The 22,496-nt window shown below is 38.7% G+C and overlaps 3 protein-coding genes across 4 annotated transcripts; 2 read left to right on the forward strand and 1 right to left on the reverse strand.

Moving 5' to 3' along the window:
- The first annotated feature begins 279 nt into the window (after positions 1–279).
- LOC127165728 (ADP/ATP translocase 3) lies at positions 280–4,662 on the forward strand. The gene is made up of 4 exons (XM_051110608.1): positions 280–519; positions 2,096–2,582; positions 3,973–4,113; positions 4,234–4,662. Exons 1-4 carry the CDS (start codon positions 409–411, stop codon positions 4,389–4,391), a joined length of 897 nt encoding a protein of 298 aa, XP_050966565.1. The 5' UTR covers positions 280–408; the 3' UTR covers positions 4,392–4,662.
- Positions 4,663–13,507: 8,845 nt separating this feature from the next.
- LOC127165729 (ADP/ATP translocase 3-like) lies at positions 13,508–18,463 on the forward strand. Of its 2 annotated transcripts, none has more exons than XM_051110609.1 (4): positions 13,508–13,765; positions 15,661–16,147; positions 16,813–16,950; positions 17,798–18,463. In XM_051110609.1, the coding sequence occupies exons 1-4, from the start codon at positions 13,655–13,657 to the stop codon at positions 17,953–17,955; spliced, it is 894 nt and encodes a 297-aa protein (XP_050966566.1). In that variant the 5' UTR covers positions 13,508–13,654; the 3' UTR covers positions 17,956–18,463. The 2 variants fall into 2 exon arrangements, with proteins under 2 accessions (XP_050966566.1, XP_050966567.1); XM_051110610.1 differs by lacking the exon at positions 17,798–18,463 and adding an exon at positions 17,554–17,579 and having other exon boundaries at positions 13,512–13,765.
- A 1,552-nt stretch (positions 18,464–20,015) lies between these two features.
- si:dkey-251i10.2 (uncharacterized protein LOC562682 homolog) lies at positions 20,016–22,058 on the reverse strand. The gene is made up of 5 exons (XM_051110611.1): positions 21,749–22,058; positions 21,250–21,362; positions 20,757–20,866; positions 20,510–20,574; positions 20,016–20,238 (listed from the first exon to the last, which is right to left on the reverse strand). The coding sequence occupies exons 1-5, from the start codon at positions 21,939–21,941 to the stop codon at positions 20,126–20,128; spliced, it is 594 nt and encodes a 197-aa protein (XP_050966568.1). The 5' UTR covers positions 21,942–22,058; the 3' UTR covers positions 20,016–20,125.
- Positions 22,059–22,496: the final 438 nt, after the last annotated feature.

The following is a 22,496-nucleotide window of genomic DNA, read 5'->3' on the forward strand; positions in this document are numbered from 1 at the left end:
GGGAAGAAGACCATAAAGATAAGATGCTGTGTTTCAATCCCAATAACAGTAAATGACAAGCCTTTTTTAGTGTGTTCAACTGTTAAGGGCAGACTGACAAGGACAAAATGCATGTTGTGCAGGGACTACACGCTTCCTGCTTCTACAAAAATATTAAAGAATGCAAAATATTCGCCCCCTGTCTACGTACAAACACATGCTCCAATAACATTAGGAGGTGTGGCGTGTATTGTTAGACGTGAAGGTTTTCTCCTCCCTAAAGTACAGATGGACCAATAACAAAAGAACGGACTTCCCGTTGTATCTCGCGATCGAGGCCTTGGAAAAGTCACAGAGCATCTATAAATTCGGTCATTTCGACGGGTTTGGCGAACAGCTTTTCTGTGCAGCGAGCAACATCACGCAACAATGAGCGAGACCGCAATTTCATTCGCCAAGGACTTTTTGGCCGGTGGAATCGCCGCTGCGATCTCCAAGACTGCTGTTGCGCCCATCGAAAGAGTCAAGCTGCTCCTTCAGGTATGTCTGGAACTGCTCTGGCGAGTGTGACATTACAAGGCCGTTAAACCTTACTATGCCTGCAATGACAGCGAGTGGCATCACACAACAGAACTAATTTATAATCAATACGACCAGTTTTTGTCGAAGCGCCATCGTTTCCATAGTGTAAGGTCATTTGAATGAATGAGACACTGAGCGCACGTCCTCGAAGCACTTCAGCTTTCGGTTTAATGTGGAACGTGGACTTGATATTATGATATTTGCTTGAAGTTTGACCTAAAATCCAGAAGTAGGAGATTCTAAAGTGCGTTTTTGCGCCCTCGAAGGGCACTGCGGGGAGGGGACGACACACAAAGGTCGTTCCAATCGAAAATGTGCAACTTAACTCCTTCCTGAAGCACGAAGTGCCCTTTCTCGACGCCTTTAGCGAAGGAGAGGTTCAAAGGTTTCGTAAAGGAAGTCATTTTACCTGACTCAGGCTGGCGAGTCCTCCGGATTCATTTTAAAGAGAGCTGGAGTTGAGGTGTAAATAGAATAATTGAGGCCGTTTTGATTTTATATTACACACGTTTTGTCGTGCATTCAAAATTTTACTTTGTAGTTTAAATGAGTTTCATTATCTAACCTTAACCCTGACGTTAATCATAAAATATATGACTGTTTGCAGCAACAGTATCAACAACAATTAAGAGATTCCTGTCATTAAAAACAGCTCATGGGGTGATTGATGGTGCACTGCGTTTTCATGGTGACATTCTGGGTGAAGAGGAAATGACGTTGCATTGCATTGCTACTGTTGCCAAGCGTATTCCAATGGGCCACACTGAAACATGATTACCTTGCTCTTGAAGTCCCCACTTCAAGTGTTTGGAACGATTCAATTTGGACTTTAATTTGGAATGTTCACGCATTCATTCATGCACATGTATGTATGGAAACCCTCACTACTGCATCACTGTTAAGTCTGTTAATATTAGGGTTATCTGTAATTTAATGACCTGACTTTTGTCTACAATGTTCGTACAATGTTAGCTTGGCTGCTATAGCTAGACAGTGTGACACTGGAGTGGTGTACAGAAGTTAGCATCAGTGCAACAGATATAATACAGAATTTGTCTGTCAGTTGTCTCACAGTCGTCTGAAGCTACTTGAGTATTTCAAGTTTTCTGTGGACATACGAAAGTTTTGATTGCTTAAGTTAATTAACCATTGCGTTAGCAATCAAACAAAATGGCAATAGTTGTAACCAAGGTTGTGGCAAGGAGAATCTATTTACAGGACGAGACCTAGTAGCCTCATGGAGGGTCACAACTAAGGCCACCACTGCTACTGAAAATGTTGCGACCTTGTCAGTGTCTGTTGGCTTTGCTTCCATACTAATGATGACAAATGTTAAACCGTTACATGCATTTAAAATTTAGTCTGTCTTCTGGAGAAACGGACTAAAATAAGTTTAGAAGATGTATTGAAATACTTCATGTCCAACTCGTGACACAAAGGTCATTCAGAAAGTCTGAAATGGTTGCATTCAGTGATGTTTTTTTTTCTTTTTAAATACACTAATTGTTTGTAAAATTGTGCCGTTTTCTTACAGGTCCAGCATGCCAGCAAGCAAATCACAGCAGACAAACAATACAAAGGTATTATTGACTGTGTAGTGCGTATTCCCAAGGAGCAGGGCTTCCTGTCCTTCTGGAGAGGCAACTTGGCCAACGTCATTAGGTACTTCCCAACACAAGCTCTCAACTTCGCCTTCAAGGATAAGTATAAGAAGATTTTCCTGGATGGCGTTGACAAGCGCACCCAGTTTTGGAGGTACTTCGCTGGTAACCTCGCCTCCGGTGGTGCCGCCGGAGCCACGTCTCTGTGCTTCGTTTACCCCCTTGACTTTGCCAGAACCCGTCTGGCGGCTGATGTGGGAAAAGCCGGTGCGGAGAGAGAATTCACAGGCCTTGGAAACTGTTTAGTAAAGATCTTCAGGTCTGATGGTCTGAGGGGCTTGTATCAGGGCTTCAACGTGTCTGTGCAAGGCATCATCATCTACAGGGCGGCGTACTTTGGCATCTACGACACCGCAAAAGGTGAGAGTTATTAGACATGAGGCAGATTGCAACATCACAGGCCGAGCTAGAGCTGTGTGTTTAAAGGTTGTTTAACATGTTAAGACTAACTCTTGATTTGCTTTTTTTTTTTTTTTTTTCTTTCGTTTACATTATGCACAACACAGTTAATGTCCAAAATCAAATATATGCTGGTTTTATAACTACTGTCACAGGTCCCTTGTTATTGCAACACTGTTCATAATATACAATTTCTTTTCATAATGTGGCATATCCATTATTGAGAATTACACTTCTTGTAGAAATATTCTAAAAATATTTACAACCTGCAGTTCAAATTAAATCCACATTAAATCTAAAATAGCCAGCTCCCGTTGAGCAGATCTGATTACTTTTTTAACATTTTGATGAGAACCAGGATTTGAAATTAACATCCACCAACCCACCAAATATAGGTGAAAATGAATTGTGGTAGGTAACTCATAGACGGGTTTCAGAGCTCCCAATAGGAAATTGCTCGGCTCTCTTTGTTTCTGTTCAGAAACAATTCACATATCATCAATTTACACTTGGGTTTACTTTAGTAACACTAACTGTAACACTAACTGGTGTTTTGCCAATAATGTTCCAACTCAGACGCAACATCAGAGTATTTTAATATTCTGTAATATTAATATTCTGTACCCTCATCTACCAATGATATTTATCATAACTAGTAATATTCTTGAGAATCTCATAAGTAGTACTACTTAAAATAAATAAAGGTTACACTTTATTTTATGGTGTCCTTGTTACAGTGTAATTATACATTTAAGTACTGCGTAATAATAGTTAACTACGTGGACTTACTATATGGTTAGGGTTAGGGTAAGGTTTTTATATAGGGTTAGTTGCATGAAATTATGCATAACTTATTACTATAATTAAATATTTGGTAACTATGTTTAGGTAAGACTGTATTTTACCGTGTCCTTGTTACGTGTTACATTTACTTAAAATGTAACGTGTAACAAGGACACATGGTAAAATAAAGTGTTACCTAAATAAATAAATCTACCATGTAAAATTAAGTTCGTCTGTCTGTCTTTAGCCAAAAAAAATAAAATAAAAAATATAATAATAATAATAATATTTTATATATATATATATATATATATATATATATTTTATATATATATGTGTGTATATTGACTTATTATTATTATTATTATTTTTTTTTTATTTATTTATTTTTAATGTTTTTTTTAATGTTTTTAAAAATAACGTTTGCAAGCTAAAATGTTCCATATGGGTAACGGCCAGTCAGAACTGTTATAGCTTAACTTGATCATACCACATCCAAAATTGTTAACCTGTAGTGGGCAATAGTACTAATTTTTTTGCATTTACCTGAAATATCTTTGTTGTACAGGCATGCTGCCCGACCCAAAGAACACTCATATTGTGGTCAGCTGGATGATTGCTCAGACAGTCACTGCCGTCGCTGGTCTTGCATCGTATCCCTTTGACACTGTACGTCGTCGTATGATGATGCAGTCTGGGCGTAAAGGAGGTAATATCCAACACCTCTTTCCTCCCATGTTCTTTCCAAAGCTCATAAGCCATTTTGTGTTTGGATCATCTTCAGTCTTGAACATCATGATGTTAATTTTTTGATTCCTTTTTATTGTAGCTGACATAATGTACAGCGGCACCATTGACTGCTGGAGGAAGATTGCACGTGATGAGGGTGGCAAGGCCTTCTTCAAGGGTGCCTGGTCCAACGTGCTCAGAGGCATGGGTGGAGCCTTCGTCCTGGTTCTGTACGACGAGCTCAAGAAGGTCATTTAAACACCACAGAATTCACTATTTGAAGGAAAAAAAGTTCACACCTGTCTGTTATGTGAATGGACTCCTGCTTTACTCACGAGGCCTGACTAGTGTTGTACTACTAGTTATATGAAAGATATATGTGAATGTATCTTGTTTTTTGTTTTTTTTTAATGTTTCCACTCTTCCCTGACTTACCACTGGTCACTGTTGTCATTCAGTTTTCATAGCGGTTTTCCTGTTAGTCTGTTTTTAATTGAGACTTGAATAAAGTCAACCCATTGAACCTTTACCTGTCTGTTGTAGTCTCATAAAGTTTTTAATATGATCTCCCATAAAACAGAAGCTGTTTGGAATAGTGTGCTTATAGTAAGAATAGTACTGTTGCAACATGAAGTATGCTTATGCAAATTGTTTGTATGGGTGAAGAATATGTGACCCTACTACATGTAAAGTGTTTTCCAACCCTACTCCTGGAGAGCTGTCTTTCTAAAGACCAGTTCAAACCCTGCTTTAAGACACTTTCAATTATTTTCAGTAGCCCTGAAGACCTTAAAGGTCCAAAACAAAGATTCACATATAATGTACTCACCCCCTTGTCATCCAATATGTTCAAGTTTTTTTGAGGAAAACATTTCAGCATTTTTCTCCATATAATGGACTGATATGGTGCCCTGATTTTGAACTTCCAAAATGTAGTTTAAATGCGGCTTCAAATGATCACAAATGCGATTGTAAACGATCCCAGCTGAGGAAGAAGGGTCTTATGTAGCAAAATGATCGGTTATTTTCATAAAAATAATACAATTTATATACTGTTTAATGTCAAACGCTCGTCTTGTCTTTCTCTTCCCGACCTCTGTTTTTGTTCCGGTTCATGACAGTTAGGGTATGTAGAAAAACTCCCATCTCATGTTCTCCCTCAACTTCAAAATCATCCTATATCGCTGTTTTACCTTTTTTGTTAAGGGTGTTTGATGTTCAGTTTGCAAAGACTGGGTCGGTATTTCTGCAGCGATGTAGGATGATTTTGAAATGATTTTTGAAGTTGAGGGAGAAAATATGATCAGAGTTTTCCGACATACCCTAACTGTCTTGAGTCAGAATACACAGAGTTCAGGGAGAGAAAGACAAGACGAGCGTTTGTGATTAAAAAGTATTTAAATTGTATTTTTTTTTTTAAATGAAAATAACTGATCGTTTCGCTAGATAAGACCCTTCTTCCTCAGCTGGGATCGTTTGAAGCTGCATTTAAACTGCATTTTGGAAGTTCAAAATCGGGGCACCATATCAGTGCATTATATGGAGAAAAATGCTGAAATGTTTTCCTCAAAAAACATAATTTCTTTACAAGTGAAGAAAGAAAGACATGAACATCTTGGATGACAAGGGGGTGAGTACATTATATGTGAATCTTTGTTTTGGAAGTGGACTTCTCCTTTAAATAGCTTGTTGGAGCTGGAGTTGGAACTCTGCAGGACAGTAGCTCTCCAGGAGCAGGGCTTCTTAAAGAGCAACCCCTGTTTTAAGATGTGCATTTAAAAAAAAAAGGACACACTGCATGGAATACACTTCTATGGATTAGGAAAACAGAAACATTCTTCATCTTACATAATCTGAACAAACTACAACTTGTATATCATTAGTACAGTCATGTAGTATGAGTTTAACATTTGTTATTATTCAGTCTTTCATGAAAATGACACCAAATCTATGGCATTTAAATATTCTGTAGGTATACCAAATAACATATTACTGAATGGTTGGTTATGCCACCAAAATGAAAACTAGGAGCAAAGAAAAGCTTACAAAAAAGTTAAATATGTGCAGTCCCAGGCAAGAATTTGCCATGCGTCATAATTTCCATAATTACTCCAGTTAGTGCTAATGGTAGTAACTGTAATAACATCAGATATGATAAAAACATTCAGTACAACAGAAGTGTAAATATTGACTCTATACAGTTCAATATCTTACCTCTAAGAATGTTGTCTTATTTGAAGGTGTCTGCCACGTTTCTGTTGCCTTTGAGCTGGATCTAAGAAGGCTCTCCAACTGTGCGCCTGGAAAGCTACGTCCAGCAGATTTCAGCTCCAACCCCAATCAAACATACCTGAACCAGTTAATTCAAGGTGTTCAGGTTACCTTGATGGATTACAGGTGGATTGGAACTCTCCAGGTGCAGGGTTGGGGATCCCTGATGTGGACCTTTGATTACAACTGACAACAAATGAGCAAACATTTTCAATCAGTGATGCTATCACCGCTTTATCCCCATTTCAGGTATTTCATAATTAAGCAGTAGTAACCCCATCACTCTTGATTTATCCAAATGTTCCCCTAACTGTGATGGGTTTGCCAGTCTAAAAAGTTGTGCTGCTGATGGGTGGTGTATAGAGCGGGGTTTGCTTGGGGACCCCCATGCTTCTGCATTATATCCACACTGTCACGGACTCACAGGCAGTGTGAGTTTAAAGAAAGTCAGCAATGCATGTGAGTAAACATAAGGACAATGAAACCAAAGAATGCACTCATGGACTGTGTACACTGACCTGACATCCAGGAGCAGAGGAGAAGGTTGACCTTCAGTCACACCAGACTCTGAGGAGGAAGGAGACAGAGAGGGATGGTGAGGCTTGAGGAGTGAGACATGGAACGTGGGAGCAATACAGTAGTGTGATGGTAAATTTAAACTAGTATGTCATAGCATATAACTGTCTCTAAGGGTGTGTTCACACTTGTCATGTTTGGTTTGATTAAAACAAACTCTGGTGCGATTGCTCTGTTAGTGCGGTTCATTTGGGCAAATGTGAACGCTGCCATCTGAACCCTGGTGCTCACCAAACAAGCGGGCCAAGACGACTAAAAAAGATGGGTCTCGGTCCACTTCCAAACAAACTCCGGTGCAGTTCAAATGATATATGAACGCAACACAGACCAAACACATATAAACAAACCAAAAACAGGAAATAATGCAAGATGCGATGCTATGCGACATGATTTCACAAAGCGAACAAAAGGTGTATCCAAAACTAAATGAGCAGAGGGCAAACGTGGAGCAACGAGAAGATATAGTGCCGTTTATAAGCACTTTGTGAGTTCACAGGTGGTGAAAATAAAGTCATATACACGCAACAATAAGCGCGCTTAGTCCAGCAGACGGCATTAGGTGTATTTGACTTAAAGTTGAACGCACCTTTTCCTTTTGTTTGAAGTTTTTGTTGTTATGTTGTGAACGTATTACTATGCCTTAAGGTTCGGTATCTTTAGAAAAATAAAAAATGCCAGTGTGACGCTAAATGAACCAGGACCAACTGTATCATTTTACTTTTTGGCCCAAACCAAACGAACTGAACTACAAGTGTGAACGCACCCTAAATGGGGAATGACCAACGTAGCAGAGACTCAACTTGAGACAGGGCAGACAGAGTCAAATGTTCCTAGTGGAGAGCCCAGGATGGTGATTAGGTGTTTATGCTCTCCTGACATCAGCCTGGAATCTTACTGCCCTTTGCAGATGGACATGAGCTGAGTCCCAGACCCTCTTGGTCTCTTAGAACCAGTGGCCCATAGCTGGAAACTTAGACTGCTCTCCTGACCAGAGATAAAGGGCTGGTTGGAAGCTGAATATGCACTGGAAAGGAGGTTAAGAGGGTGGGAGTTCTGGGTGTACTTGGCCCATCAGAGGAATTGTTCCAGCTGTGCTGTTGCTGTCGACAGACCTTAGAGCATGGGTCACCAGATTCAGTCCCGGACGCCCGGTGTCCTGCAGAACACCAGCCCTCCAGGAGCAAGTTTGGTGATCACCGCCGTAGAGAAACAACCTTGAACTTGAAGAATGGACAGACAAAGGAGCTGGAAGGTGGTGGCAGAGATTTAGAGATTGGTTAGTTGGGATGTCAAAGGGTAAATCTGTTCTCTGGGTAATGGTAACCTTGCATTAGATCAATGGCACATTCCCATGGCCAGTGAAGAGAAAGTTGTGAGGCACACTTGAAGCTGAATACATCCTGCAATGGTTAGTATTCTGAGGGAATGCCAAGATGGTCTGGAAGATAGAGGCATTGTTGGAAGCAAGGTTTCCCCCATGCTAGCACCTCCCGGTGGTCCAGGAGAGGTGATCAGTGTTGAAGCCAAGGACACCCCAAGATGATGTCAGCAGCAGGGCATTCCAGAACCAGGAAAAACATGAGCGTGGTGGAGCTGGTGGCAGAGGTGTTTAAAGATGAAATTCCCTGCCAATCCAGACATAAGGATGGCATTTTAACTAAGACAGAGATGTGGGAACTGGTTACTGACATCGTGGTATGCAGAGAAGATTGATTTAGAGAATGAGCATGACTCACTGGCAGACCAGGTCTTACAGGAACATTCGTCAAGGATATGCCACCACCTCTGCAGTACAGACAGAGGTGGTTTTGGAGTCTTATTTTGTCATTTGGTGGAGATTTATCTGAACGAGTCTCCTTGCATGGGTTCAATAACTGATTCTGGAGGATGGACAGTGTGGCTTGGAGGGCAGGATGGTAGTGAAGGTAGGACATCATCCCATGGGATACCATGATGGAGAGCTGGATGAAACACTCAAGGCCTATGATGTCGTGAGGCTGAGAGATGCAGCTGAGGAGATGGTTCAAAGCCCCGTTGATAATCCATGATGGTTTGTGAGTGCTCAATAAAGTTGGTTTACCAATTCCTCAACCGGATCCGGAGCACTGCTGAATGATAATCCCACAGAATTCACTGTCTATCTGGTCTTCTGTCATGGGACTCGAAAGCGGAGACAGAAGATGAACTCAAATGTGGGGTTTATTGAATGGTTTGATGAATGAGGAATTCAGGTGAGTAATCAGAAGAACCAAGTGAAACCAAGGAATGCACTTGTCTCAGAGTAACAGTCCTTCTTTATAGATGCAAATAGAAACACATGGAAACCACACACCATGTGGCACTTTACACTTGGCATTAAAGGGGTCACCGGATGCCCATTTTCCACAAGCTGATATGATTCTTTAGGGTCTTAATGAAAAGTCTATAATATACTTTGGTTAAAAATTCTCAACGGTAGTGTAAAACAACACCCTTTTTACCTTGCCAAAATCAGCTCTGCAAAGATCATCTCATTCTGGTCAAGGCTGCTTTAAATGCAAATGAGCTCTGCTCGCCCCGCCCCTCTCTTCTCTCTGTGGAGTGACGAGCCTGTTTACTTTAGTATGGGATTATTTTTGTGCCAATAAGAATGAACGTAACTTTGTAAAACTGAACGTAACTTTCCAAGAAACGATCAAAAATATGCCACTGCAAAAGAAGAAAAACACAATGAAAATGAAAAAATGAACTCAGTCGCACGAATTTAACATGCTCTTCAAATATGCTTCATTCTTTGTTAATGATTTTCAAAGAATCGTTCTCGCGAATCATGGATTCTGAATGCGTTGCCACAGCTTTCGCTTACGCTTCGCAAATTTTCGTTTGCTTTTTTGGCACAAACCTCTCGTGGGGGCGGGCTTAACAGCGATCTACTCTGATTGGCTAATGAGCTTTTGATGGACAGTTGCTCTCTGACCTGGAATCACAGACGGTGACGTCAGTGGCGCGCATATTGGAAAGTTGTTGCGGTGTGCAATACGTCGTGCTTTGTTTATATTAAGTATTAATGTTATTAGTATTTCACCTACGGTCGTCTCTTAGTTTCTAAAGATGAGCTCCCAGGAGAGACACGGAGCGGCATCATCTTCCACCTCAGCTTGTCCCTCAGGGCAGCTTGAAGTAAGTTCGTGTTGCTAAAGTAACGTTAATCAATAACATCGATAAAAGTTTTATTCATGTACAGTGTGCAACAGTTCTGATAGTTTCTATAAACAAAGCACGACGTATTGCACACCGCAACAACTTTCCAATATGCGCGCCGCTGACGTCACCGTCTGTGCTTCCAGGTCAGAGAGCAACTGTCCATCAAAAGCTCATTAGCCAATCAGAGTAGATCGCTGTTAAGCCCGCCTCCACGAGAGGTTTGTGCCAAAACAGCAAACGAAAATTTGCGAAGCGTAAGCGAAAGCTGTGGCAACGCATTCAGAATCCATGATTCGCGAAAACGATTCTTTGAAAATCATTAACAAACAATGAAGCATATTTGAAGAGCATGTTAATTTCGTGCGACTGAGTTCATTTTTTCATTTTCATTGTGTTTTTCTTCTTTTGCAGTGGCATATTTTTGATCGTTTCTTGGAAAGTTACGTTCAGTTTTATAAAGTTACGTTCATTCTTATTGGCACAAAAATAATCCCATACTTTAGCCGCATTTAGCCGCTAAACTTGCTAATTAGCACATTATTAGTAAAGACGATCGCAAAGATTCATAAAAAAACCCCTTATACTCACTTCTGCTGTCTTTCCCGTGTAATATTTAAATAATTTTGCAAAGAATGGCCCTGCTGCAAAGTCTACCCGAAGTGGTGGGTTTTCTTTTGAAAATCATTTTCAGTTGCGGGCAATTTAACCAATTAAAATAACTGTATGACTCTCACTAGCACTCCACGGGCTCTCTTTTCTGACAGTTCGGGAGAGAGGCGTTTTGCGTTATGTCGACCGGCAAATGCAGACGCGATGACTGGATTGCATCTACATTACACTGAGATCCAATCACAATGCGTCCTCGACTACCTCTGGACCAGGACACGCTGATCGGATAACATTCCCATCAGAGGCACGTTCGCAGTTGTCTTGTCAGTGTGTATGTGGACAACATCCGGATACAGGTCGCATGTTAATGCCAAGTATAAACGCAGCCACAGAGAATTGACAATAGAGAAAACTGGCAATGGAGTTAATATATAAAAGATAATGGCAGAGAACACATGATGGAGTTCAACAATGTCAACAGTGGAGATAAAGCTGGAGAACATGTGATGGAAAACAACAAGGAGAATGTCCAGGCAAGTAAATCTGCAGGTAAGGTAAATGGGTGTCTGACAGTTTTGTGGGGTAACATCAATGAAACCAGACAAAATGTATGTGAGTGCAATCTCAAACGTATAAGTGCAATCTTTAATGATTAGATTCATGAGATCCAGGTGTGTGTAATTAAAATGCAAGGGAACGTGAGCAGAGTGTGTTTGGAGAGGTGGAGCCTGGTGAGATACACAAACTGAAGTTGGTGCTCCTGTTGGATAGGACAGAGTAGATGTCATAACTTGTAGTAGGACAATCCCAAAAAATACAGTATTCCTGATCAGGACAATGCAACAAAGACATCCTTTGTTTCTAACAGAAAGAGTGAGTTTAAAGACACAACATGGGGCAATGCCAACAATTCAAACTGGGCAAACATGGGCAGAAGTTCCACCGGGACTTTTGTTGCGAGCTGCAAGCAAAGACAAGACAGGTCCCTCCACATTTGGAGTCATCTATGTTTTGGGAAAAAGATTCAAACAACAATTGTCTGTCCAGATTCCATGAGACACGTAGGTCCCTATTAACTTGTTTCCTGCCCATTAAATAACAGGAGGTGTATTCTAGCTGTTTTAACAGATGTAATCAAGAGATTATTTTCAAACAATCCACTGAAGGATTGTTCAGACTAAAATTTGAGCAGGTGCAAATAACAGTGTTAGGCCTACAGCACATAGGGAATCCTGTGGTCTGCTGCGGTTGCAGTTATTATTATTTTGTGTATTGTTTCTTTTGCTATACTCAGTCATTCAAATTATGCTATTTTAAAGAGGTCCCATTATGCTCTTTTACAAAGTCTTGATTTTGTTTTGGGGGTGTACTAGAACATACTATCATGCTTGGTGGTTCGAAAAAAACACATTATTTTTCACATAATTTACGTTATTACAATACCTTTCTCCCCAGCCTGGCACAAACGGCTCGATTAGTTCCGAGTTTAAAGAAGGCCCGCTTTCCGAAAAACGAAATGTGTTGTGATTGGTTAGCTCCCCCACTGCGTTGCTATTGGTGAACAGCTTAGACGGTGTTTCAGTACTGCCACGCCCCTTGTCAAAGCAGCAAGTTCTAGCAGTGTACAACTGTTAGCGCAAGCTAGATTAGAGTGATTGTTACATTTTAAATATGGATATTTTACAAAAACGCATCGATTCGCTACAGGAAGCCCCCCCTCTGCCCCCAGCCTGCGAGATCGCCAATACATGATATTATCATGCTAATTTAATTATTTACATAATTAATTTCATTGCCCGAAACCAGCTCCAGCATACGACTTAATTTGTATTTAACATGACAATTGAATAAAAATATTATAAGTTACTAATTATAATGCTAACATTTCCTTAGTTATTCAAAAAGCAGCTAGAAAATGAGCAAAGAACATTGTCACTGATTAGCCTAGCCTAGTCTAGTGCATTTTATGCATTTTATGCAACACTCGCGTTATAAGTGAAACTATCTACACTGTATGATCGATAAATCTCTTACCACACACTGCACACAGATCGCGGGCACTCTAGGCAATGCTTGTGTTTATACCAGCTGCGCTGCGGCTCATTGAAGCATCCCAGAAGCGGCTCTCCGCGCTGCATCACTAAAGTTAGGCTAATCCCCACCTTGTCCCTACACACCCCCCAACCATACGAATTTCAGTAGGCGGGATTTATTTTAATGATATTAATGATGGCTGCATTGTGACATCATAACATCCGGAAAACAAACGCTGTAGTCCAAAGGAGCTGTTCGTTGTAGTTCTTGAAAAGGGATTTTTTTAAAACAAAACAAATATCTCCCTTTGGAGTGGACTTTGAGATTTGTAACTTTGTAGATCTTTTTTATGCCCAAACATACACGCCACACACTGACTAAAATCTTGTTATATTCATATATAAAGAAACATATTGTTGTTGCTGCCCACTTGAGTTTCCTTTATTCCTTTTGGGATGATTCTATTTGCATGTTTGCTTCAATAATGTTAGTTTTCATGCTAGTTTTTTTCAGAAAATATTATTAGAGAGGTCCCGCATCTCAAGTAATTTTTGAATGGTTAAAATTAACGGAGAATATCCCATGTTTTTCCGTGCTTGCTCGGCCATTCCCCTGGGTTCGATGATGTTGGTTGACTAGCTGGTATAACTGGTTTTTCCAGGAAGGCAGTGCAACCGAATATCTCAGACACCGACTAGTTCAGAACAGAGGTCGGGTTTCCTCCTCTTTAAAGCACAGATGGACTAGTAACAAAAGAACCGTCTTCCCATTGTGTCTCCTGACCGGGGCCTTGTAAAAGTCATTGAACATCTATAAATCCTGCCATTATCCGACAGCATCACACAGCAATGAGCGAGACCACTATTTCATTCGCCAAGGACTTTTTGGCCGGTGGAATCGCCGCTGCGATCTCCGAGACTGCTGTTGCACCCATCGAAAGAGCCAAGCTGCTCCTTCAGGTACACTTTACAACACACTTTTATAGATTACTCTTTGCTCGTGTAACATGCTTTACATTCTAAATTAGCTATGCGTCTTGAAACCTGAATCCTTTTCACACATTTGTCTATTTTGGTTAATTCATGAATATATTTATGATCATGTTCTTAATGTTGCTACATAATTTTATAATAAAAATTATTTGGACAAATGATGATTCTTTAAAAAGTGTCTGAAGCTGTAATTGTTGCTATAGAAACGAACGCATCTTTCATAAGCATCTGCTACACATAAAGCGCACGCTCTTCAGTGTTGTTGTTAATGCTGCTGATATTTCAGCAGTTAGCTTCATATATCCAGTTAAAGAGCATTAAGCTAAAGCAAACGTTATCACTGTGTATTTTATACACTTGAGTCAGCGGGGTAATACAGTTTATTATGGTAATGGTGCTGAAAAAACCCCATCAACTTTTAACCATTAAAATCATTAAAAAATGGTTTTCTGTAGTGTGTTTTGGGACATATTCCATTAGGATTCATTGGTTTTAAGCCACCGATAGAAGGTGACCAATTACCAGTAGAGACCAACAGGGTCCATTACAGTTTCCATTAAAACAAATACAACTCCCACTATAACCAGTAAAACCATTACAAATTTTGTGATGGTGTCTATTGTTTTTTTCAGCAAGGTTACCTCTCAGGGGCGGCCAAAATTACAATTTAATATTAGTCATATCAATAGAAATGCAGATTCATATAATAATATCAACAAATATATCTTAATAACACATGAGGCTGTTTCTACCCTCAAACCGCACCTTTGCATAATGACTGCATCATACAGCAAAAGATTTTTGTCGACTCGCATTTTCCACTGGTGTAAGGTTATTTGCAAGGTTAGGTTTAGATTTAACAAGGGCAGTGAATACATGATATTTACAGAACAATATTCAAGGCTAACGGTTATGAAAACAACCTAAAAAGTCATAATTTATATTTCTGTAATTGTATTGTTTTTCAAGATTTTTCATTGAAACTTTTAGTTTATTTATTCATTTTGTTGTTGTTGTTTTCAGATAAAATTTAGCACCAATTTTGAGCAGTGTTTTTGCAGCCTTGAAGGACACTGCAAGAATGGGACGCCACACAATGGGCTGTTCCAAATGTGCAACTTAATGGCCTTTTTATGGCTTAACCCCTTACTTATGCATGAAATGGCCTTTCACAAGACCGTTGTGAGATGGTTTTCTTCTAAGAAGAAATTCAACAGTCTATGATCATGTGACCCAGGGTGGCGAGTCCTTCATTTTAAAGCTAGAAGGAGGAAGAGTTGGAGTTGTTTTGTTGTAATGTATTACACACATTTTTGTAATGCATGAAAAATATTTGATGTAGTTTACATACGTTTCATGGGCAATAAATGTTTAATACTGCATGAGTTGTAGTATGTCTTACAGTTCAAAGGGATTATAGTTGTCTAAAGCTACTTGAACATTTGAATGTTTCTAGGAATGTATGAAAGTTGTGATTGCTTGTGTTAATTAACTAGTGAGTTTATTTTATTGTTCTGGTTAGTGATCAACTTTACACAACTGGCAGTAGTTGTAATTAAGGTTGTGGCAAGGAGAATCTAGTTGCAGGGCAGCACTAAAAGCCTTATGAGGGGTCACAACCAAAACCACCACTGCTACTGAAGACGTTGTGGCCTTTAGTCTATGTCTGTTGACTTAAATTCCATGTGTATACTAATGCTGACAAAGGTAGTAGATCTAAGCTTTTAAAATAAATCTTTCATGTTGGCTGTCAACTTGGTGTCTTGCAACAAAGGTCATGAAATAAATTTGAATTTGCTAAATGATGTACTGATGTCTTATACAGTAATTGGTTGTAAAATTGTGCCCTTCTGCTCTTACAGGTCCAGCATGCCAGCAAGCAAATTAAAGTAGACAAACAATACAAAGGTATTATTGACTGTGTAGTGCGTATTCCCAAGGAGCAGGGCTTCCTGTCCTTCTGGAGAGGCAACTTGACCAACGTCATTAGGTACTTCCTAACACAAGCTCTCAACTTCGCCTTTAAGGATAAGTATAAGAAGATTTTCCTGGATGGCGTTGACAAGCGCACCCAGTTTTGGAGGTACTTTGCTGGTAACCTCGCCTCCGGTGGTGCCGCCGGAGCCACGTCTCTGTGCGTCGTTTACCCCCTTGACTTTGCCAGAACCCGTCTGGCGGCTGATGTGGGAAAAGGCGTTGCAGAGAGAGAATTCACAGGCCTTGGAAACTGTTTAGTAAAGATCTTCAGGTCTGATGGTCTGAGGGGCTTGTATCAGGGCTTCAACGTGTCTGTGCAAGGCATCATCATCTACAGGGCGGCGTACTTTGGCATCTACGACACCGCAAAAGGTAGGAGTTAGACATGAGGCAGATTGCCCCTTTATTGTGACTGCCAGGGCCATGGCTAGAATCTGCTATCATCAGGAGCTGAACAAGGGTTGCATGATAATTGTTACACGGAAAATCACAATTATTTTGCTCAAATTATCATAAATATTTTCATTTGAGTAATATAACTTAAAGGGGTCATCGGATGCCCATTTTCCACAAGTTAAAATGATTCTTTAGGGTCTTAATAAAAAGTCTATAATATACTTTGGTTAAAAATTCTCAATGGTTGTGTAAAACAACACCCTTTTTACCTTGTCAAAATCAACTCTACAAAAATCATCTCATTCTGGTCGAGGCTGCTTTAAATGCAAATGAGCTCTGCTCGCCCCGCCCCCTCTCTTCTCTCTGTGGAGTGACGAGCCTGTTTACTTTAGCCGCATTTAGCTGCATAATTGAATAATTTTGATCACAAAAGGAAAACACTGTGTGACAATAACAATTGATCAGAACTGCTATAGTTTAACACTTCATCACACCACATGTGTTTGGGACACTTCACTTTCATAACACCTTGAGAATGTAGCTCTCAAAATAGTTTGTTAAGCTACTAATCATAAATCATTAACCCTTACTGTGCAGTTGCATTTACTTTGGTTTTTCATTGAAAAATCTTTGTTGTACAGGCATGCTGCCCGACCCAAAGAACACTCATATGGTCAGCTGGATGATTGCTCAGACAGTCACTGTCGTCGCTGGTTTCATATCGTATCCCTTCGACACTGTACGCCGTCGTATGATGATGCAGTCTGGATGTAAAAGAGGTAATATCCAACCCCTCTTTCCTCCCATGCTCCCTACAAAATTCATACGCCTTTGGATGTTTGGTTGTGTTTAGTCTTAATATGATGTTAAAGGAAAAATTTGGCCAAAAATGCAAATTTGCTAAAAATTAGATTTGTAGAAATGTGCCACCTCTGCAGTGAATGGGTGCCGTCAGAATAAGAGCCAATAGACCACAATAAGAGATAATAAGAGACAATAATCCACAATTAATCCACACCACTCCAGTCCATCAGTTAACATCTTGAGAAGACAAAAGTTGAAACAAATCCATCAAGACATTTTTAACTTCAAACCATCGCTTTTTGCTAAAATACGAGTCCTCGATCCATAATATTGTTTTTCCATCTTTTCATCTCGTCTGAATCAGTAGGGAAATCTGCACAGATCAAGCACCATTTACCAGTGAAAACAGTCCAAAATAGCTCCAAACAAATATGTGGTAGGATTTTGATGGACTTTTTATTGGAGGAATCGTTATTATGATTTATGGACTCATATTATGGCCAGAAGTGACATTTTAAAGTTAAAATGTCTTAATAATAGACCTTTTCTTACAAACATGCATCTTTTGTCTTTTCAAGATGTTAACTGATGGACTTGAGTGGTGTGGATTACTTGTGATGTTTTGATCAGCTGTTTGGACTCTCATTCTGACGGCACCCATTCACTGCAGAAGATCCACTGGTGAGCAAGTGACGGAATGCTATATTTCTCCAAATCTGATGAAGAAATAAAACTCATCTTCGTATTTTTTTGACAATTTTTCATTTTTGGATGACAGATTGCTTTAAGTGTTTATTTTTTTTGTTTGTTTGTTTGTTTTAGGCGACATAATGTACAGCGGCACCGTTGACTGCTGGAGGAAGATTACACGTGATGAGGGTGGCAAGGCCTTCTTCAAGGGTGCCTGGTCCAACGTGCTCAGAAGCATGGGTGGAGCCTTCGTCCTGGTTCTGTACGACGAGTTCCAGAAAATCACTTGAACACTTTATAGATTTCACTGTGTGAAGAAAAAACTGTGTAGTGTATGTGTGGCTTTACTTGTGTGGGTAGTGTTGCATATAAGTTATAATAAAGATAATATATGCACTTTTCCCCTTTTTCTTTTCTAAAATGTTTCGTCTCTTCCCTGACTTATCACTGGTACTGGATTACTGTAAACCTCAGTGTGATTGGCTGGATTTAGTCTTTATTATATTTAGAATACAAAAGGCTAAGATGCATTTATACTGTAATGTTTTTATCAGTTTTACTTCCAAACCTGAGCTAAACTTGAACTGAACCAAATTTTGCTTCATACACAAATCTTTGATTTCTGTCAATACATTTTTCCCATAATTGTATTGGGGTGATTTGTTCTATAAGAACAGTCCAATATATGATCATTATTATTATTATTACCACAATAACTGGAAACTGTTTTCCACAGTGTGTTACGTTTTATTACTGGTTGTCGCTGTCATTGCTGTGTACACTGAGCTGTTATTTGGACACACAAAAGTGTTCATACTGGTTATGTTCTATTTACAGTTCTGTTTATTATGTGATTGCTCTTTGTTTTTTGTTTTTTGTCGAAAGGAAGAAAATCCATAATTTAATTACAAATGTAACTGTAATCTGTTACAGCTGTAACTGTACATGTGTAATTAAATTACAGTTACTTATGAAAATGTTAATGATAACCAAGGGAGGTTACATCTAAATATTTTCACACACATACAGATTTGATTGATTTCTTTCCAAAATTGCACTGACTGCTCTAAAATATGAGACACCAATGTTTCAAGAGTTTAGGACACAGAATAGGACACATGCCTGTTCGGTTTGTGTGTATGCTTTATTTGTTAAGATGAACTGTTTTTATCCAAGGTGTAGTTAGATGCCAGTGTTTCCTGTCATTGCTTTGCAAAGATTGGATTTCAGAAACAGTATCATAGCTATGAAACCATATTGTGTTAGAACAATCTCAAAGTAAAAAGAGGTGCCTAAGTCTGTTTTTGTGGTGGCTGTGCTTTAAAATGAATTAGTCTTATTTTAAGTGATGAAGGATTTTGGTCAGTGTTGAGTACTGCTGTAGGGTTAACCCTGCCTGCTTTATATGTTTCAAAATGATCAACACTTTAAATAATATAGAAATTTACATTTAGAAAAGTAATCAAATGTAATCAGTTACATTAATAAAGTAACTTAAATAGTTACTCTGCTTACTACATTTTAAACAGTGTAACTTGTAATCTGTAACTTATCACATTTCCAAATTAACCTTCCCAACACTAGCTGTGGTTTATTCATCGACTGGATCATCTGTCTAAAAGTGTATGGTGGTATGAATGTACTTTTCTGTGTCTTGAATAAGAATTTCCCATACAGTAACTGATTTTCAAATGACAAATCACTGTCAAAAATCACACCCAAATCTTTAGGAGATGGCCTATTTAAACCACTGATATATGTTTGCATTAGCCTACACCGGAAACCAATGTCATGGTAATGTTATTATTATTTTGATATGTATTATTCTGGTAATATGTTATTTTAAGGACCAGTTCTCAGTAGCATGCATATTACTTATAAAGCACACATTAATGCCTTATTGTGCATGACCATATTATAGATCTCAACCGTACCTCATATCTAAACTTAACAACTACCTTACTAGCAAAATAGGAGTTATTGAGGCAAAAGTCATTAATAGTAAATAGTGATAATTGGACCTTAAAATAACCATTATGGAATATAGTAATAAAAGGAGGTTGCAAAAAAATATTGAATAAAAAGGTACCATTAATTGTGGCCAACTTGTATTTAAGGAAATTGTATTTAATTGTATTTGATTTTTGTAAACTTTTAAAATAAATGATCAAAAGGATTAACAATGTGGATTTGTTTTCACTGGTTTCTTTGTTCATATTTACCAAGGTAACCGATAATTCTGACCACAACTGTACATTAAACCACAAATGAACCCAAAGTTCAAAAGAACAGTATGGTGCATTATATTTATTCATTTTTATTTTATTTTATTTTTGTTTGAATACTCATGCAACTGTCTGCTAAACATTAGGCAAATAAAATTGTGTGCCTAAATGTTTAATGCTGATTAAATATTTTATACAAAGTAACTGAGCCAGTATCATTTAGTCTGGATCATTCTTAAGCAAGTAGATACTGAACATTTGCCAGCAGGACAACAAGGAGTATCAGGTCAGGTGTGACAATCCTGTCAGCACTGTTGTGCACTTCAAGTGATGTTTCTCCGCCATTACCTGATATTTAAGAGACAAAAGTCAAATTATTTAATAAATGGTGCACTGATTTTTCCTTTTCCGTGTACAAATGATATATAAATAGTAGTCAACATTTGAAGTGGATCAAAAAAGTTCATCAAAGTTGTCCTAAGACAAGAACGGCTATTGTTTTAGGTTTTAGGACAACTTTGATGAAAGGTTTTGATCCACTTCAGATGTTGACTACTATATATATAGAGAGAGAGAGAGAATAAACAAAAAGGGATTCCAGATTTTGGTCATTACTCACCTGAAGTCAGAGTCGACGACATCACATGTACCCAGAACACAGTGCGCTGCTGGGCTACAGTGGCCCTAATGATGACATGGACAAATATTAATGTTTAAATAATTTCTCTGGATTATTTGAGAGAAAAACTAATCTAAGATAATCTAAAATGAACAACGTTAGCATACAAATGACATCATTATGCACAAACTTGCATCTTTAGGACAGTCGTGTAATATCAGTTTGAGATGGTTTTGTTCACTCTTACATGAAGACGATGTTTTTTGCTGTAGCTGGTGGAATCCAGGTGTAGACGGTGGAGTTGTTTTTTATGTTGGTGTTGGCATGAGTGATGGCACCTTGCTGGTTTCCGGAACACTATGGGAACACAAGTGTAGGACCTTCAGGAACTATAATTACCAGATTTATGATGCCTGTGATTTACTTATAGGTGTACCAAAAAAAAAATACATTTTTCTGAACATTTGGTTATGCACCAAAAGTAAAATAATAATAATAATAAATAAAAAAATAAAATTAAATAAAAAAAGGGAATGGAAAAAAAAAAAGACTAAATGACTAGTGTAGTCCGTGAGGAGAATTCACTATGCATTGCCATTTTTCATAATCACTCTGCTTAGTGTTAACTGTAGTAACAAGGGGTGCAGACTAGCATTCCTAAGTTATAAAATATTAGATATGATATCAACATTGCAGTACAATAGAAGTGTAATCGTAATCTTTACAGTCCATAGCCTTACCGCTAAGAACTTTGTGTCACTTGGAGGCATCTGCCAGGTTCCTATTGCTTTTGAGTCGGATCCAGAGCGAGCCTCAAGGAGCACGCCTCTATAGTCTGGACCTTTGATCACAACTGACAAACAAATGAACAAACATTACAACCAGTCATACTTCTGATTTACATGCAGTTCAAATAGTCCCAGAATTTGGCCTGAATGTGACAAACAAAAAACCAAACAAAACAAATAATCTTGCATAATTTTAGTTTAACTTTGTTTCCTAATAGATTTTTGGAGAACCCTTTTTTCCCTTGATTGAGGGGATTTTTTCATATTGCAACTTTTCTTTGGTATGTAAGATCTCTGTAAACTTTAGATTCAGACATGCAGATCTTGGAAAATCTTCATGCATGTAGAATTTCAAAAATTAATCGAAAGATTAATATTTGAAATTAAGAATCAAAATGTTTCTTCTAAAACAGCAGTGCTGTTTGTTTGCTTTATCCAAACTGTCCCCTACCTTTGATGGGTGTTCCAGTCTGGAAAGTTGTGCTGTTTGGATGGATGGTGTATGGAGCAGGGTTTGGCTGGGGCTTTATCCCTGCGTGCCTCGGCATCATATCCACGCAAGCTGACGTTGGTGCCCCGTTTGGATAGGACAGAACAGATGTAAAAACTTGTAGAATGACAATCCCAAAAAACCCAGCATCCATGTTTTCTGAAAGTGGTGTGTTTAACAGCTTTTGCAGTCGTACAGCGCAACACAAACCAATTTATACACACATTCCCAGATCTTGCCGTGGACAATCGGCTTTTGCAAAGGCACTTTTGCTGAGTCACAACTGCATAAGAAATGGCTATTTCATGCCAGCACATCGTCCTGCCCCTCCTCTGCATAGTATTCACATGGTGTCAGGTGAGATGAAAAAAAAAAAAAAAAAACTCTTTGGTTTCAGGAATCTGTCATTGATCTGGACAAAGAAACAAAGACATCCTCTGTTGAGAAGGAAATGAGCATGGAAAATGTCAATTTTCCTTGCCCAAATTATGTTCTATCCTACTGTTATAATGTTTGGGCATATAAGATCGGGTGTCGGAAACAGCCTTTTTTGCTTTGTGTATTGTAATTTATAAAATATTATCAATATTATAAATGCTGAAACTTATGTTAAACGTCTTTTTAATAAGACTATATATATATATATATATATGCACATGTTAGGGTTAGGGTTCTCTGGAGACATAATGTTCAGACAAGCCTGCCTGAT

Source organism: Labeo rohita, chromosome 5 (genome assembly GCF_022985175.1).
Source record: "Labeo rohita strain BAU-BD-2019 chromosome 5, IGBB_LRoh.1.0, whole genome shotgun sequence".
Classification (NCBI taxonomy): Eukaryota; Metazoa; Chordata; class Actinopteri; order Cypriniformes; family Cyprinidae; genus Labeo; species Labeo rohita.